We start from the raw sequence: 15,249 nt of genomic DNA on the forward strand, positions 1-15,249 counted from the left end.
CAGTAGCTTTGATATATGCTTTTCCAGGATCACTCAAGAAAAGCAAAATAGAACATTCAGCTACACAAACATATCATGCCTGCACACTTAGACTTCTCTTTTACATGCTGCACAATTACCACCCTATTCTTTTAGCAGAATCCCAGATGACAATGAGAAAATTTGGAATAGTATCGCCAAGTTAATATAGTCTATTTATTGAATGAAGTTTTTCAAAATCATCAAATGCAGTTGTCACAGATAGGAGGGATTTTTCTTCTTACAAAGAACTCTTCCCAGGGCCCCCTTTATCTCCCTGTTCCTCAGGCTGTAGATGAAGGGGTTCAGCATGGGAGTCACCACTGTGTACATCATAGCCATGACAGTCTCCTTCACAGTGGAATTACTGGCAGATGGACATAAGTAGAGACCAATAATTGTCCCATAGAACAGTGACACAACAGACAGGTGGGAACCACAGGTGGAGAAGACCTTGTGAATACTTCGAGCAGAGGGGACCTTAAGAATGGAGGAGACAATTCGTGCATAGGACACAACAATGAGTAGGAATGGAACAACAATAACAAGCCCTCCCATAATAAATATCACCAGCTCGTTAACATGTGTGTCAGAGCACGACAGCTTCAGCAAAGGAGATATGTCACAGAAGAAGTGGGGAATCACATTGTCCTTACAGAAAGAGAGTCTGGCCATGAGCAGGGTGTGCAGCATGGCATGGAATGTGGTCAGAACCCAGGACAGCACCACCAGACTCCCACAGAGCTTGGGGCTCATGATGCTGCTGTAATGAAGGGGGAAGCAGATGGCCACATAGCGGTCATAGGCCATGACCACAAGAAGGAAACTCTCAAGGTCTGCAAAATACAGGTAGAAGTACAGTTGAGCCAGGCAGCCTGCATAGGAGATAGATGGAACTTGGCTCTGCATGTTCTGCAGCAACTTGGGCATTGTGACAGAGGAAAAGCAGAGGTCAGAGAAGGACAAGTTGCTGAGAAACAAGTACATGGGTGTGTGGAGATGAGAGTCCAGTTGAATGAGGATAAGGATAATGAGGTTTCCCAGGACAGTGGTGAGGTACATGGCCAGAAACAGGGCATAGAAAAGGTGCTGGTACTCTGGGGGGATGGGCAGGCGCAGGAGGAGGAACTGGGAGATGACAGTTTGATTCCCTTCTGTCATATTCTTTCTCCTTTACCTTTAAGAGAAAAATGACACAGATCCTTAGAAATACAATTGAAATGTACAGATTTCTATGTTTTTCGTCTAGGTTCTTTATTCCTTTTTAAACCAGTTGATCTCATAACCATAATTATAAACTGATAATCTCTGTAATCACCGATTACCTCTTTTTTTTAACCATCTTATATGTTTCAGCATGCTATCATTTCTTTAATGTATTTAGCTACTTGCTTCTGTGACATCAATATGTTAGTTTTTGTCTTACCTGTCTGAATGGCCGTCCTCGGCACTTGTAATTGGCTCCTTTCTCTTAGCATCTACTACACATTGATGGTTCTCATGATTCTGAAACTTTCTTAATACCTCCATATATAGATTTGTTTATATTAGTGCCTTAAATTGCTCTCTGAAACTCAGCTGTGAAAGTCTTTGTAACCTTCAGAACTCTGTCTCGTTGCTTAGTAGTCATCATCTCTTGGATATGTCATAGGCATGTCAAGTGCAGCAGATCCAAGTGATACCATGATTCCACTTTGCTCTTTCCCAGCTTGCCCTTCTCAGTCTTCTCTCAGTTCTTTAAGGTGACATTTAGGAAATGATTAATTCAATGTCTGCAAGCCCCAAATCAAATACAAAATCTGTCAATTTTATTTCTCTTTCTAGAACTATCAATCTAGCAAACCCTGTAGCTGCTCTCCACCATTCTACATCATTCAGTCAATGTCTCAACACCACATTCCCAGACTAGGTTGGCAACTAAATGATGCCGACAATGTAAACACAAGATTACTAATATATAAACCATTAGCTTTTTGAGTAAATTAATGTGATGAGCTTTAGGAAATCAGTTAAAGGATTTAACATTATTAACACTCATTTTATTCAAGCCAACTCCAATAATATCCAAAGCTCTTATCGTGTTTTCAAATGATGCTGTATTACCCATGAAGTGTTGCACCTGTGTGCTGCTCTTTTCCAATGCTATCCTTAAAAGTCATAATTTCTTGCTTCCAGCATTTTAAACTTGCTCTTTCACTTGCCTATAATTTCCTCTTCTCTTAAGCCCCTTCACCGATGTTAGCCTCATATATCTCTCATAGATATTACATGCCACTTGCTAATCAAACATTTTCATTCTGGATTGAGATCTGCTGTCATGCTCTCGCGGCATCCAATGCTCCTCTCGCCTGGCTCAGTGCTCGGATCATGATTTCTGTAGAGTTCCCACCAGGCTGTGCACTACATGAGGGACAGGCCATGGCATCCTTCATCTAGCAGCAGGGCCAGCACATGGCCTAGTGCTTGTGTGAGAGCAGTAGTCAGAAATGTTTGCTAGTTGTGCCTCAGTCTGAGACAGAGCCTTTAAACATTAAAGGCCACAGACCACCACTAAATTAGAACCAATATCCATACGAAATTTTCCCCAAGGGTTGGGTGTGGTGGTACAGTGCTTTTAATGCCAGTACTCTGGAGACAGAGGCAAGCAGATCTTTGTGAGTCTGAGGCCAGTCTCATCTACATAGAGTTCCAGGACAGCCATGATAACATCATGACTCTGTCTCAAAACATACTTTCCCAAATTCATAATCATTAGACTTGATCATTTAGCTAATGATCTAAATTTGACAGTAGTCAATGGGACAAATGCTATTGTATTTATTTAAAAAAATAGGAATATGTCTGATGCATTAGACCAGCAGACTAAAAGTAAAGGAAATACCCTCTGTAATGTGATGAACCTCATGCAGTCAGTGAAGGTAAGAGGAAAACGTGCAGTTTCCTCAGTAAAAATCCCGTCTCCAGACCTCCTTGTGCTCAGGTGTGCAACCTCTACTCAGCCTGGAGACTCCTCTGCCGACTGGCTTTACAGACATTGATCAGTTCTCAGTATCATGTGGGCTCAAAAAAACCTACCCAGACCAAGACACACACACACACACACACACACACACACACACACACACACACACACACACTTCTGTTTTCTTCTCAACAATGCCAACATGTTGCAGTATGTTTTGAAGTTGACAAAGAAAGCAGGTCTGCCCTCAGTGATCCAGTAAGCTTTGTACCTTCTTCAGTAATTCTCAATCAAGACACCTTATAGGTATCCCCTAGAAGATAGTGTATTTTACATTAAATAGAAACTACCTGGACTTCTGTGAAAACATGAATTCTGGTTCTGTAGCTCCGAGCCTACATTATAAATGGAACACCAGGCAAGGACACGTGGGTGCTGGAGTAGGCAGTACTTACATTATCACTTAAAAATATTGATTGTTGAGTTCCATCAGATGAAGTTAATGTCTTTGTGGTTAAAGTTTATTAATGTACCATAACAAAGTCAAAGGAAGTCATTATTGTCACAGTGCAGCAGGTGTAATCTTAGGAAAATAATTCCTCAGCAATTAAAAAAGGAACTATGCCAAGAATAAAATAATTCAGATGGTAACTATTAATTCAAATATCTTCAGGATGTGGCAAAGTCTCTGAAGGGAGAGATGACAAAGAAGGAAATTATTATATCTGCAAAGCCTTCCTACAGAGCATCATACACTGCAGGACGCTGAAACCCTTGGGCTGGAAGGACAGTGCAACCCATCTGCCCAGCTGCCAACTCATCCAGAATGTTTGAGGCTGACACACAGTCCCTGGTATAATATGCTTCTCGTTATTCACTGTGGCCATAGGAAAAATAGTCTCTGGACAACAGCATCTGCATCGCCCTTTTCCTGTCTCTCCTTACAGTCATCTCTGGGCTTAAGAGGCTCTGTATCCCAGAGGAGGCCAGATCCTGAACAACTCATTAGTGTAATTATCCAGGACCTTTCTAGGACCAGATCTTAGTTGTGACTGAATACAGTCATTGATCATGTGTTACTACACTTAGAGGGAACGTGAAGAAGAGAAGTCATAGGTAGATGCTTATTAATAACTTGTTCAGGGGATGAGCTGGATTCCCATGTTACTTGACCTTGTATTTTGAGGAATAATTAGGAATAATTAGGAATAATATAGGAATAATTAAACTTCATAATTTAAAAGAATATATGAATATGAAAATGTACAGAAGCCATTATTTGCTCTTGGAGAGACCATCACCATGAAAAACACATTTTTTTTGAAAATTTTTTTTAAAATTTTATTTTTCTCATTAGTTACAGTTTGTTAATTCTGTATCCCAGCTGTATCCCTCATTCCCTCCCCAATCCCACCCTCCCTCCCTCATCTCCACCCTGCCCCTTTCCAAGTCCACTGATATGGGAGGACCTCCTCCCCTTTCATATGACTCCGTTTTGTCAGGTATTTTCAGGACTGGCTGCAAAGTCCTCCTCTGTGGCCTAACAGTACTGCTCCTCCCTTGGGAGGTGGGGAGGTTAAAGAGCCAGTCATTGAGTTTCTGTTAGAAATAGTCCTTGTTCCCCTTACTATGGAAAACCAATTGATTACTGAGCTATCATGGGTCACATTCGAGCAGAGGTTCTAGGTTCTATCCTCTCATGGTCTTTGGTTGAGTGTCCATCTCAGAAAAGACCCTGTGCCCAGATATGTTTGGTCCTTGTGGAGCTCCTATCCTTTTCACATCAAACTCCCCTTCTTTCATATGATTCCCTGCACTCTGCTGAGGGTTTGGTTATGAGTCTTAGTATCTACTTTGGAACACTGCTAGGTAGAGTCTTTCAGATGCTTTCTGCGGTAGACTCCTGTCATACATTCAATGCATATCCCATTTGTCTTTCTAAATGAGGATTGATCATCATACCCCGTGTCCGCTTTCTTGATTATCTTCTTTAGGTGTATAGATTTCATTATGTTTATCATATCTTTTAGGTCTATATAAGCGAGTATATTCCATGTTTGTCTTTCTCCTTCTGGGATACTTCACTCAGAAAGATCTTTTCTAGATCCCACCATTTGCCTGCAAATTTCATGATTTCCTCTTTTTTGATTGCTGAGTAGTATTCCATTGTGTAAAAATACCACAATTTCTGTACCCATTCCTCCATTGATGGACATCTGGGTTGTTTCCAGGATCTGGCTATTACAAATAAAGCTGCTACAAACATGGTTGAGCAAATGTCCTTATTGTGTACTTGAGCAAATTTTGGGTATATGCCTAGCAGTGGTATAGCTGGGTCTTGAGAAGCACTATTCCTAGTTATCTGAGAAAGTGCCAGATTGACTTCCAAAGTGGTTGTACCAGTTTACATTCCCACCAGCAATGGAGGAGGGTTCCCCTTTCTCCACAACCTCTCCAGCATGTGTTGTCACTTGAGTTTTTCATCTTGGCCATTCTGATGGGTGTAAGGTGAAATCTCAGGGTTGTTTTGATTTGCATTTCCCTGATGGCTAATGACGTTGAGCATTTCTTTAAGTGTTTCTCTGCCATTCTATATTCCTCTACAGAGAATTCTCTGTTTAGCTCTGTTCCCCATTTTTTAATTGGATTACTTGGTTTGTTGCTTTTCTGCTTCTTTAGTTCTTTATATATACTGGATATTAGCCCTCTGTCAGATAAAGGGTTGGTGAAGATTCTTTCCCAATCTCTAGGCAGTCGTTTTGTTTTGATGACGGTGTCCTTTGCTTTACAGAAGCTTTTCAGTTTCATGAGGTCCCATTTATTGATTGTTGCTCTTAAAGCTTGTGCTGTTGGAGTTCTGTTCAGGAAGTTGTCTCCTGTGCCAATGAGCTCTAGGCTGTTCCCCACTTTTTCTTCTAACAGATTTAGCGTATCTGGTTTTATGTTGAGGTATTTGATCCACTTAGACTTTAGTTTTGTGCAGGGTGATAAATATGGATCTATTTTCATTTTTCTGCATGTAGACATCCAATTAGACCAGCACCATCTTTTTTCCATTGAATGGTTTAGGTTGCTTTGTCAAAAATCGAGTATTCATAGGTACATGGGTCTTCTATTCGGTTCCATTGATCCTCCTTATATTTCTGTGCCAATACCATGCAGTTTTTATTACTATTGCTCTGTAGTACAGCTTGAGATTGGGGATGGAGATACCTCCAGATGATCTGTTGTTGTACAGGGTTGTTTCGGAGATTCTGGGTTTTTGTTTCTCCATATGAAGCTGAGAATCTTTTTTTTCAAGGTCTGAAAAGAATTGAGCTGGTATTTTGATGGGAATTGCGTTGAATCTGTAGATTGCTCTTGGTAGGATGGCCATTTTCACAATGTTAATCTTACCAATCCATGAGCACGGGAAATCTTTCCATCTTCTGAGATCTTCTTCAATTTCTTTCTTCAGAGACTTGAAGTTTTTCTTAAACAGGTCTTTCACTTGTTTGGTTAATGTCACCCCAAGGTACTTTATGTTATTAGTGGCTATTGTGAAGGGTGTTGTTTCCCTAATTTCTTTCTCAGTTCTTTTGTCTTTTGTGTACAAGAGGGCTTCTGATTTTTTTGAGTTGATTTTGTATCCTGCCACTTTGCTGAAGGTGTTTATCAGCTGAAGGAATTCTCTGGTTGAATTTTTGGGGTCACTCATGTATACTATCATATCATCTGCGAATAGTGACACTTTGACCTCTTCCTTTCCAATTTGTATCCCCTTGATCTCCTTTAGTTGTCTTATTGCTCTGGCTAGGACTTCAAGTACTATGGAAAAACACATATTTTAAAATATGTTTTTTTTACCACTTTCCCAAGTGGTATTCTCTGAGTAAAACATAAGTCTGTATAAACAGCCCTCAAGATATATTACCATGATGCCAAAAAGAATTAGAATTTATGACTCAACTTATTATACCTCTCAACAGATGCAAAGGATAGGAATAAAAACAATGTTTGATGAATTCCTTAAGATTATCTTTCTTCATGCCAAGAAAGAAGCAGCCTAGATTCCCATGTCAAATCAGGGTTTCCTGAACTCAATTGCGCTCATGATCCCTATGTGCCTGGGTGCTTGACAAGAACTTCCAGGATTTACTGTTCACCATGCTGGATTCTGGCCTGGCTTTGGTGCAAATATTTCTGTGTTCCAGTTCATTGGTTTTGGAGTGGAAAGTTTACTCTGCATTATTTTTTGTTGAAAGGATATAACAACTTGTCCATTATCTCCTTTTTTTCTTAAATTTTTATTCTTTTATATTAATTACAGTTTATTTAGTTTGTTTCCCAGCCATAGCCCCCTCCCTCATTCCCTCCCAACCCCACCCTCCCTCCCTCATCTCCCCCCTTCCCCTCTCTAAGTCCATTGATATAGGAGGTCCTCCTCCCCTTCCATCTGATCCTAGCTTATCAGATCTCTTAAGGACTGGCTACAGTGTCCTCCTCTGTGGTCTAGCAAGGCTGCTCCTCCCTCATGGGGATGGGAGATCAAAGAGACAGCCATTGAGTTCATGTCAGAGACAGTCCCTGTTCCCCTAACTAGGGAACCCACTTGGATACTGAGCTGCCATGGGCTACATCTGGGCAGGGGTTCTAGGTTATATCCATTCATGGTCCTTGGTTGGAGAAACATAAAAGACCCCTGTGCCCAGATATATTTGGTCCTTGTGGAGCTCCTGTCCTCTCCAGGTCATACTAACTCCGCCTTCTTTCATATGATTCCCTGCACTCTGCCAAAGTTTTGGTTGTGAGTCTCAGCATCTGCTTTGATACACTACTAGGTAGAGTCGTTCAGAGGCCCTCTGCGGTAGGTTCCTGTCCTGTTACTTGTTTTCTTCTACTTCTAATGTCCAGTATTCCTAATTGTCTGAGAAAGCGCCAGATTGATTTCCAAAGTGATTTTACAAGTTTACATTTCCACCAGCAATGGAAGAGGGTTCCCCTTTCTCCACAACCTATCTAGCATGGGTTGTCATTTGAGTTTTTTATTTTAGCCATTCTGATGGGTGTAAGGTGAAATCTCAGGGTTGTTTTGATTTACATCTCTCTGATTGCTAAGGATGTTAAGCATCTCTTTAAGTGTTTCTTCGCCATTTGATATTCCTCTACAGAGAATTCTCTGTTTAGCTCTGTACCCCATTTTTTAATTGCATTGCTTGATTTATTGCCTTTTAACTTCTTTATTTCTTTATATATTCTGGATATCAGCCCTCTGTCATATATAGGGTTGGTGAAGATCCTTTCCCAGTCTGTAGGCTGTGGTTTTGTTCTGATGACAGTGTCTTTTGCTTTACAGAAGCTTTTCAGTTTCACGAGGTCTCATTTATTGATTGTTACTCTTAGAGCCTGTGCTGTTGGTGTTCTGTTCAGGAAGTTGTCTCCTGTATCAATCAGTTCTAAGTTCTTCCCCACTTATTTTTCTAACTGGTTTAGTGTATTTGGTTTTATGTTGAGGTCTTTGATCCACTTGGATTATAGCTTTTATGTGTTCTTGTATTCGGTTTGCAAGTATTTTATTGAGTATTTTTGCATCAGTGTTCATAAGAGAGATAGGTCTGAAGTTCTTTATTTTTTTGTTGGGTCTTTGTGTGGTTTAGGTATGTGGTTACAGAATGAGTTTGGTAATGTTCCTTCTGTTTCTATTTTGTGGAATACTTTGAAAAGAATTGGAGTTGGCCCTTCTTTGAAGGTCTGGTAGAATTCTGCACTGAAACCATCTGGCCCAGGGCTTTTTTTTGGAAGAGAGACTGTTGATGACTCCTTCAATTTCCTTGGGGTATAGAGGAATATTCAATCTTTCTACCTGATCTTGACTTAATTTTGGCAGATGGAATCTATCAAAAAAATAGTCCATTTCCTTTAGATTTTCAAATTTTGTGGCCTATAGGTTTTTGTAGTATGACTTAATGATTGTTTGGATTTCCTCAATGTCTGTAGTTATATCCTCCTTTTCATTTCTGATTTTGCTGATTTGGATATTTCTCTCTGCCTTTTAGTTAGTTTGGCTAAGGGTTTGTCTATCTTGTTGATTTTCTAAAGAACCAGCTCTTGGTTTCATTGATTCTTTGAATTGTTTTATTTGTTTCTACTTTATTGATTTCAGCCCTGAGTTTGATTACTTCTAGCCGTCTGCTCCCCTTGGGTGTACCTGCTTCTTTTTTTTTCCTAGGGCTTTCAGTTGGGCCATTAAGTTGCTTGTATGAGATGTTACAAATTTCTTCTTGAAGGCTCTCAGTGCTATGAATTTTCCTCTGAGCACTGCTTTCATTGTGTCCCATAAATTTGGGTATGTTGTACCTTCATTTTCATTGAATTCTAGGAAGTCTTTAATTAATTAATTAATTAATTAATTTCTTAACCCAGCTGTCATTGAGTAGCAGTTGTTCAGTTTCCATGTGCAGTAGGCTTTTTGCTATTTCTGTTGTTGTTGAGGTCCAGCTCAGGCATCAACAACATGTCCATGGTGGTCAGACAGAGTACAAGGGATTATTTCAATCTTCTTGTATCTGTTGAGCCTTGCTTTGTGGCCAACTATATGGTTTATTTTGGAGAAGGTTCCATGAGGTGCTGAAAAGAAGGTATACTCTTTTGAGTTTGGGTGAAAAGTTCTGTAGACATTTACTCGGTCCATTTGAATTACGGCTTTTAAGTGCCTTTATTTTCCTATTTGGCTTCTGTTTAGATGATCTGTCTCTTGGTGAGAGTGGGGTGTTGAAGTCTCCCACTATTAAGGTGTTGGGATCAATATGTGATTTAAGCTTTAATAATGTTTCACTTACAAATGTAGGGACTCTTGTGTTTGAGGCATAAATGTTCAGAATTGTGAAGTCCTCTTGGTGGATTTTTCCTTTGATGAGAATGTAGTGCCCCTCCTCATATTTTTTTGATTAATTTTGGTTGAAAGTCTATTTTATTAGATATTAGGATAGCTACCCCAGCTTGTTTTCTGGGTCAATTTGCTTGAAAAATATTTTTCCATCCCTCTACTCTGAGGTAGGATTTATCTTTGTTGCATAGGCGTGTTTCTTGGATGCAGCAGAATGTTGGATCCTGTTTCTGCACCCATTCTGTTAGTCTGTGTCTTTTTATTAGAGAGTTGAGTCAATTGATGTTGATAGATAATACTGACCATTGAACGTTAGTTCTTATTATTGTGGAGTTGGTGGTCTTACTGTGATTCATTGCTTGTTTTCTTTTAATTTTTTGTTGGGAAATTATCTGTATCCTATGTTTTCTTGGGTATAGTTGTTTTCTTTGGATTTGAGTTTTCCTTCTAGTATCTTCTGTGAGGCTCGTTTGCTGTGTAGCTATTGCTTAAATTTAGTTTTGTCTTGGAATATTTTGTTTTCTCCATCTATGTTGATTGAAAGCTTTGCAGGGTAGAGTAATCTGGGTTGGCATCTGTGGTCCTTTAAAGTCTGCATGACATCTGCCCAGGTCCTTCTGGCTTTCATAGTTTCTGATGAGAAGTCTGGTGTGATTCTAATAGTCTACCTTTATATGTTACTTGGCCTTTTTCCCTTGTTGCTTTTAATATCTTTTCTTTATTCTGTATATTTAGTGTTTTGACTATGATGTGATATGAGGAGTTTCTTTTCTGGTCTAGTCTATTTGGTATTCTGTAGGCCTCTTGTATATTTATGGACATATCTTTCTTTAGGTTGGGAAAATTTTCTTCTATTATTATCTTGAAAATATTTCCTGGACCTTGGAGCCTGGTATCTTCTTTTTCATCAATTCCTATTATTCTTAGATTTTGTCTATTCATGATGTCCTTGATTTTTTGGATGTTTTGTGTTTGGGAACTTTCTGATTTTACTTTTTCTTTGAGAGAAGTATCAATTTCTGCAAGTGTATCTTCAGCACCAGAGAATCTCTTTTCCATCTGTTGTGTTCTATTGGTGATGCTTACCTTTGTGGTTTCCTGATCTTTTCTCGAGGTTCTCCAGGTCCAGGGTTTTCTCAGTTTGTGTTTTCTTTATTGATTCTAATTCTGTTTTTATGCCTTGCACCATTTCCTTCATCTGTTTGAGTGTGAATTCCTGTTTCTCTATGATGGTCTCTATTTTCTTGTTCATTTCCTCTCTATATGCCGCTAATTGTGCCTCTACTTGGGCCTCCATTTGTTTGGCTAAATTTGCCTGTGTTTCTTTGGGCGCTTTGTTCATTTCCTCTTTCTTTGCCTCCACTTGGGTAGCCAATTCTTTGATAGGTTTGTTCGTTTCCTCCTTAACTGTCTGTATTTGTATGACTATTTCTCTGAGAGATTTGTTTGTTTCCTCTTTATATGCCTTTAACAACTGGATACACATAGCTTTAAAGTCATTTTCCTGTGTTTCTGATGAATTGGAGTATCCATTAATTTTGGGGGTTGCTGGTGAAGTCATGATGTCCTGATTTTTGTTGGATGTGTTCTTTCACCAACCCCTGGCCATTTGCTTATCTGTAACCTTCACTGTTTGTTCCTGGATTCTGCAGATCAGACTGGCATCATCTTTCTCTGGAGAATTCTTCAGGAAGATCAGAGAGGTCCAGTAGTTTCAGCATGTGCGTTGGTGTTTCAGCTGTACCTTGGGAGGAAAGTCTGCGGATGCAGAAGAACAAATGCAGGCAAGCGTGTGTGTGTGTGTGTGTGTGTGTGTGTGTGTGTGTGTGTAAGTGTGCCCTGAGGGACAGGGTGCTAGAGAATGTAGATGCCTTCAGTGTGAGGGAGGGGCCCCTTGCAGGCATTGAAGGGGTTGCAGGTGTGAAAGGTATCTCAAGCGCTGGTGATAATAGTGGGCGGAAATTCCCTGAGTACATCAGTGGCCTATAGACTACCGATATTTGTCTCTATATTGCCTGTTATCACTGTTCTGTATTCTTCTCATCTTAGTTCAGACACAATGCTGTATGTAAGTATAAGTGTTAGTGTTAGGGTTAGTGAGTTCTGTGCTCAGCATCACTGGTGCTGTGTGTCAGCTCCCCTGAGGATGAGGAAGGCCGTAAAATGGAAGTGCCGCTCTCTGTTCCCAGAGAAGTCTGTGCTCACAGCTTCAGAGACTAATTCACCATGGTGGGTAAGGTGTGACTAAGAAAATCAGTCCAAAAGGTGGTGGCCAGCAAGGAGAGTAAAGGGGAATACAGGAAGAAGTCAAAGCAGATATTGCTTCAAATGACGCATACCTGGTGAACTATTTCCTCCAGTAGGAAATTAGGCTCCACTTTCTACTTTTCCACATACCTCTGTGACATCATATCATGAGTCTATCTAGGTAACTATTCATTGATCATAGACTTTATGACCTAACAATCTGTAGAAATGTCCTCACAAACACGATCTAGTCAAGAAGTGGAAACAACCTGCACTGCTTTCCTGTTGAGTGAATCAGGAAAAGCAGCACACACACACAGAGGAGTATAACTCAGGCAACAAGCACAATGAGGTACTGTTCTTTCTAGCAACATGAATGGGAGCAGAGCAGTTTCCACTTTCTACAATTAATGAGAAAAGTCAGGCATGATAAGATGTGTGTCATGTGACTTAATTCTTAGATGGAATTTTAAAAAGTTTATCTTGTAGAAGTTGGGGGTTGAATGACCCAGACATCATAGACTGAGGCATGGGGGGGTCAAGCTGATCAACGTGCTCTAAGAAGCAGACACAGACAAAAATCCAGAACTGCTGTTCCATATTAACTACATTTTCGTACTGTTTATCTCAAAAGACAAGAAAGAGGGATTTTGTTAGTTTTCGTTATGAAATGAGAAATGTTTTACACCATAGTCTTGTTTAATTTGATTTGAAGCATCACACAATGATACAGACATTAAAACATTACATGGTAACCCACGAATAATGATAATGTGGGTAGCCCACAACCTAATGACATTGTCATTTCAAAATATTTTCAGAGGGAGAGATTCTTCATAAAGCCAATGTATATGTCAATTTATTGTAATCTGTGCCCTTCCTAGAGCCAGTGAACCTAATTTTCATTGCTATTGACTATTGGGTTCATTTTTAAGATTGCAGTGATTAATTTAAATATTAACTTTCTATTTGATTTCTTCTAATTATCTTCTACTAAGTCACTGAAATTTTGGAGCTTTGTGTATGCCATCAACAAAAACACAGAGAACAGAAGATATTTCAGACCAATATTAAGATCATCCTGAGTGAGGTACCCCAGAAACAGAAAGACATACATGGTATATACTCACTTATAAGTGAATATTAGGCATACAATATAGGATAAATATACTAACATCTGTATGCCTAAAGAAGCTAAGTAAGAAGGAGGACCCTGGGTAAGTTTTGTAGATAAGTGACCACCCTGGGTGAGAGGTGACATCATAAGTCAAGAAATGAGATAAATGACAAGGAAAACTATCCTACAGAAAACAGTTTAACACTGTGTAAGTGTTAAATGTTGAGCTGCCTATAGACCTGTAGGCAGAGACTTACACCGAGGGGATACACAGAATATTGTGGAGCCTGGAGGAAAATTAGCTTCCAATGAAATGTTCATTTCAGCAGAATATCTGAGGTTGTAAAAAAGTGTTTGTATGGCACACTCTGAGGGACAAAACAACAACAACAACAACAACAAAAATGAGACAAATTTGAAATCCTGGCTCCTATCATGTGACACCAAGTGATTTGAAAACAATGGCCATCCTTTTCTTTTAAAGCGGGAGAAAGGGGAACAATTTGATGCATCAGAGAGGTTTTTGTATTACTTAGGTTCATCCATAGGCACAGGTGATGGGAAGTGTTGAAATTCAGTCCTTAGCCAGTAAAACACTGATATAAAACAAATCATATGCACATATTAAGAGAGGAAAATATCAGTTTCGTATGATTTCTTTTGTGTGCCTGCTCCTTTAAAGGACTTGTAGTTGCTAGAATTTAAGAATTCTTAGCTGCTAGAACTGCTTGACTCTATGACTTTCAGTGTTGGTTGCCTCTTGGATTTGTGGGAACAGGCTAGGACATAAAAAGCCAGCTGAGGCTGAGAGAGGGGTGGCTAGCAGAGTGAGAAGAGAATGATGGGGAGAAACATTTGAAGGGGCTGGGCTGGACCCTGGGAGGGGGCTGGCAGGGAGTTAACTGATTACTTTTCTAAAAAGCTAGCTACTTCAAAAAGCAAAAGAGAGGCTTAATTAACTTTGTGTTTGTCTCTAGCCTTCTTCCTTGTTTTTGTGAAAAATAAGGATGCCAAGTAAAATAATAGAAAAATTATGTAAACATCAAAAGAAATAGATGATATGGGAATTAAAGAATAAGATAAGAACAAACAACAACAACAGCAACAACAAAAAGCCAGGGAGGGTAGGAAGGTCAGGTATTTGGGTATTGCTGATTTTGAGTTGAATTACAAGTACTACTCAAAAAGCAGAGAGATGGTAAAGCAGTAATTTGGGCATGTGGTAAAATTCTAGAATAGCTTCATATCAGAAGAAACAGGAATCAAGTATAAGTATAATTATAATTAAATTATAATTACACTATAATTTTCTGGGACTACATGGGTAAGACAAAGAGAATGGCAAATCAGGTCCCTAAGACCCACTCTCCATGTTAAACTACTTAGCTAAGGCACTTAGTGAAGTGGACAAGTAGTATGATCTATGAACATGGTAGGCTTCCATGCTGGGAAATTCTAATGTTTACATTAGTATGTTTATGAGATGAAACTGGGTTAAATTTCCAAGTTTTAATATCATAGGTTTAGTTGAATTTTCTTTTTGCAAAAGATTCTTTCCAGGGCTCCATTTATGTCTCTGTTCCTCAGGCTATAGATGAAGGGGTTCAGCATGGGAGTCACCACTGTGTACATCATGGCCATGACAGTCTCCTTCACAATAGAGTTATTAGCTGATGGACATAAGTAGATACCAATGACTGTCCCATAGAACAGTGACACCACAGACAGGTGGGAGCCACAGGTGGAGAAGGCTTTACTGATGCCTCGAGAAGAAGGGACCTTGAGAATGGAAGACACAATTCTTACATAAGACATGATAATGAGTGCAAATGGAAGGACAAGAAAGACACTAACCACAATAAATATCACCACCTCATTAACATGCGTGTCAGAACAGGCCAGCTTCAGCAGAGCAGACATGTCACAGAAAAAGTGGGGGATCACGTTGTCCTCACAGAAGGACAATCTGGCCATGAGCAGGGTGTGCAGCATAGCATGGAATGTGGTCAGAACCCAGGACAGCACCACCAGACTCCCACA

General features: G+C 39.7%; 2 protein-coding genes across 3 annotated transcripts; both read right to left on the reverse strand.

The window, feature by feature from the left end:
* Positions 1-234: 234 nt before the first annotated feature.
* LOC129675164 (olfactory receptor 1468) lies at positions 235-5,464 on the reverse strand. Of its 2 annotated transcripts, XM_055605171.1 has the most exons (2): positions 5,452-5,464; positions 235-1,169 (listed from the first exon to the last, which is right to left on the reverse strand). In XM_055605171.1, the coding sequence occupies exons 1-2, from the start codon at positions 5,462-5,464 to the stop codon at positions 235-237; spliced, it is 948 nt and encodes a 315-aa protein (XP_055461146.1). The 2 variants fall into 2 exon arrangements, with proteins under 2 accessions (XP_055461146.1, XP_055461147.1); XM_055605172.1 differs by lacking the exon at positions 5,452-5,464 and having other exon boundaries at positions 235-1,179.
* A 9,260-nt stretch (positions 5,465-14,724) lies between these two features.
* LOC129675167 (olfactory receptor 1) lies at positions 14,725-15,249 on the reverse strand (the record flags this gene model as incomplete). The annotated part of the gene is made up of 1 exon (XM_055605175.1): positions 14,725-15,249. A coding segment is annotated over one exon (525 nt), but the record flags the coding sequence as incomplete, so codon positions are not given.

Source organism: Psammomys obesus, unplaced genomic scaffold, assembly GCF_907164565.1.
Source record: "Psammomys obesus unplaced genomic scaffold, mPsaObe1.curated_primary_1811, whole genome shotgun sequence".
NCBI classification, from domain to species: Eukaryota; Metazoa; Chordata; class Mammalia; order Rodentia; family Muridae; genus Psammomys; species Psammomys obesus.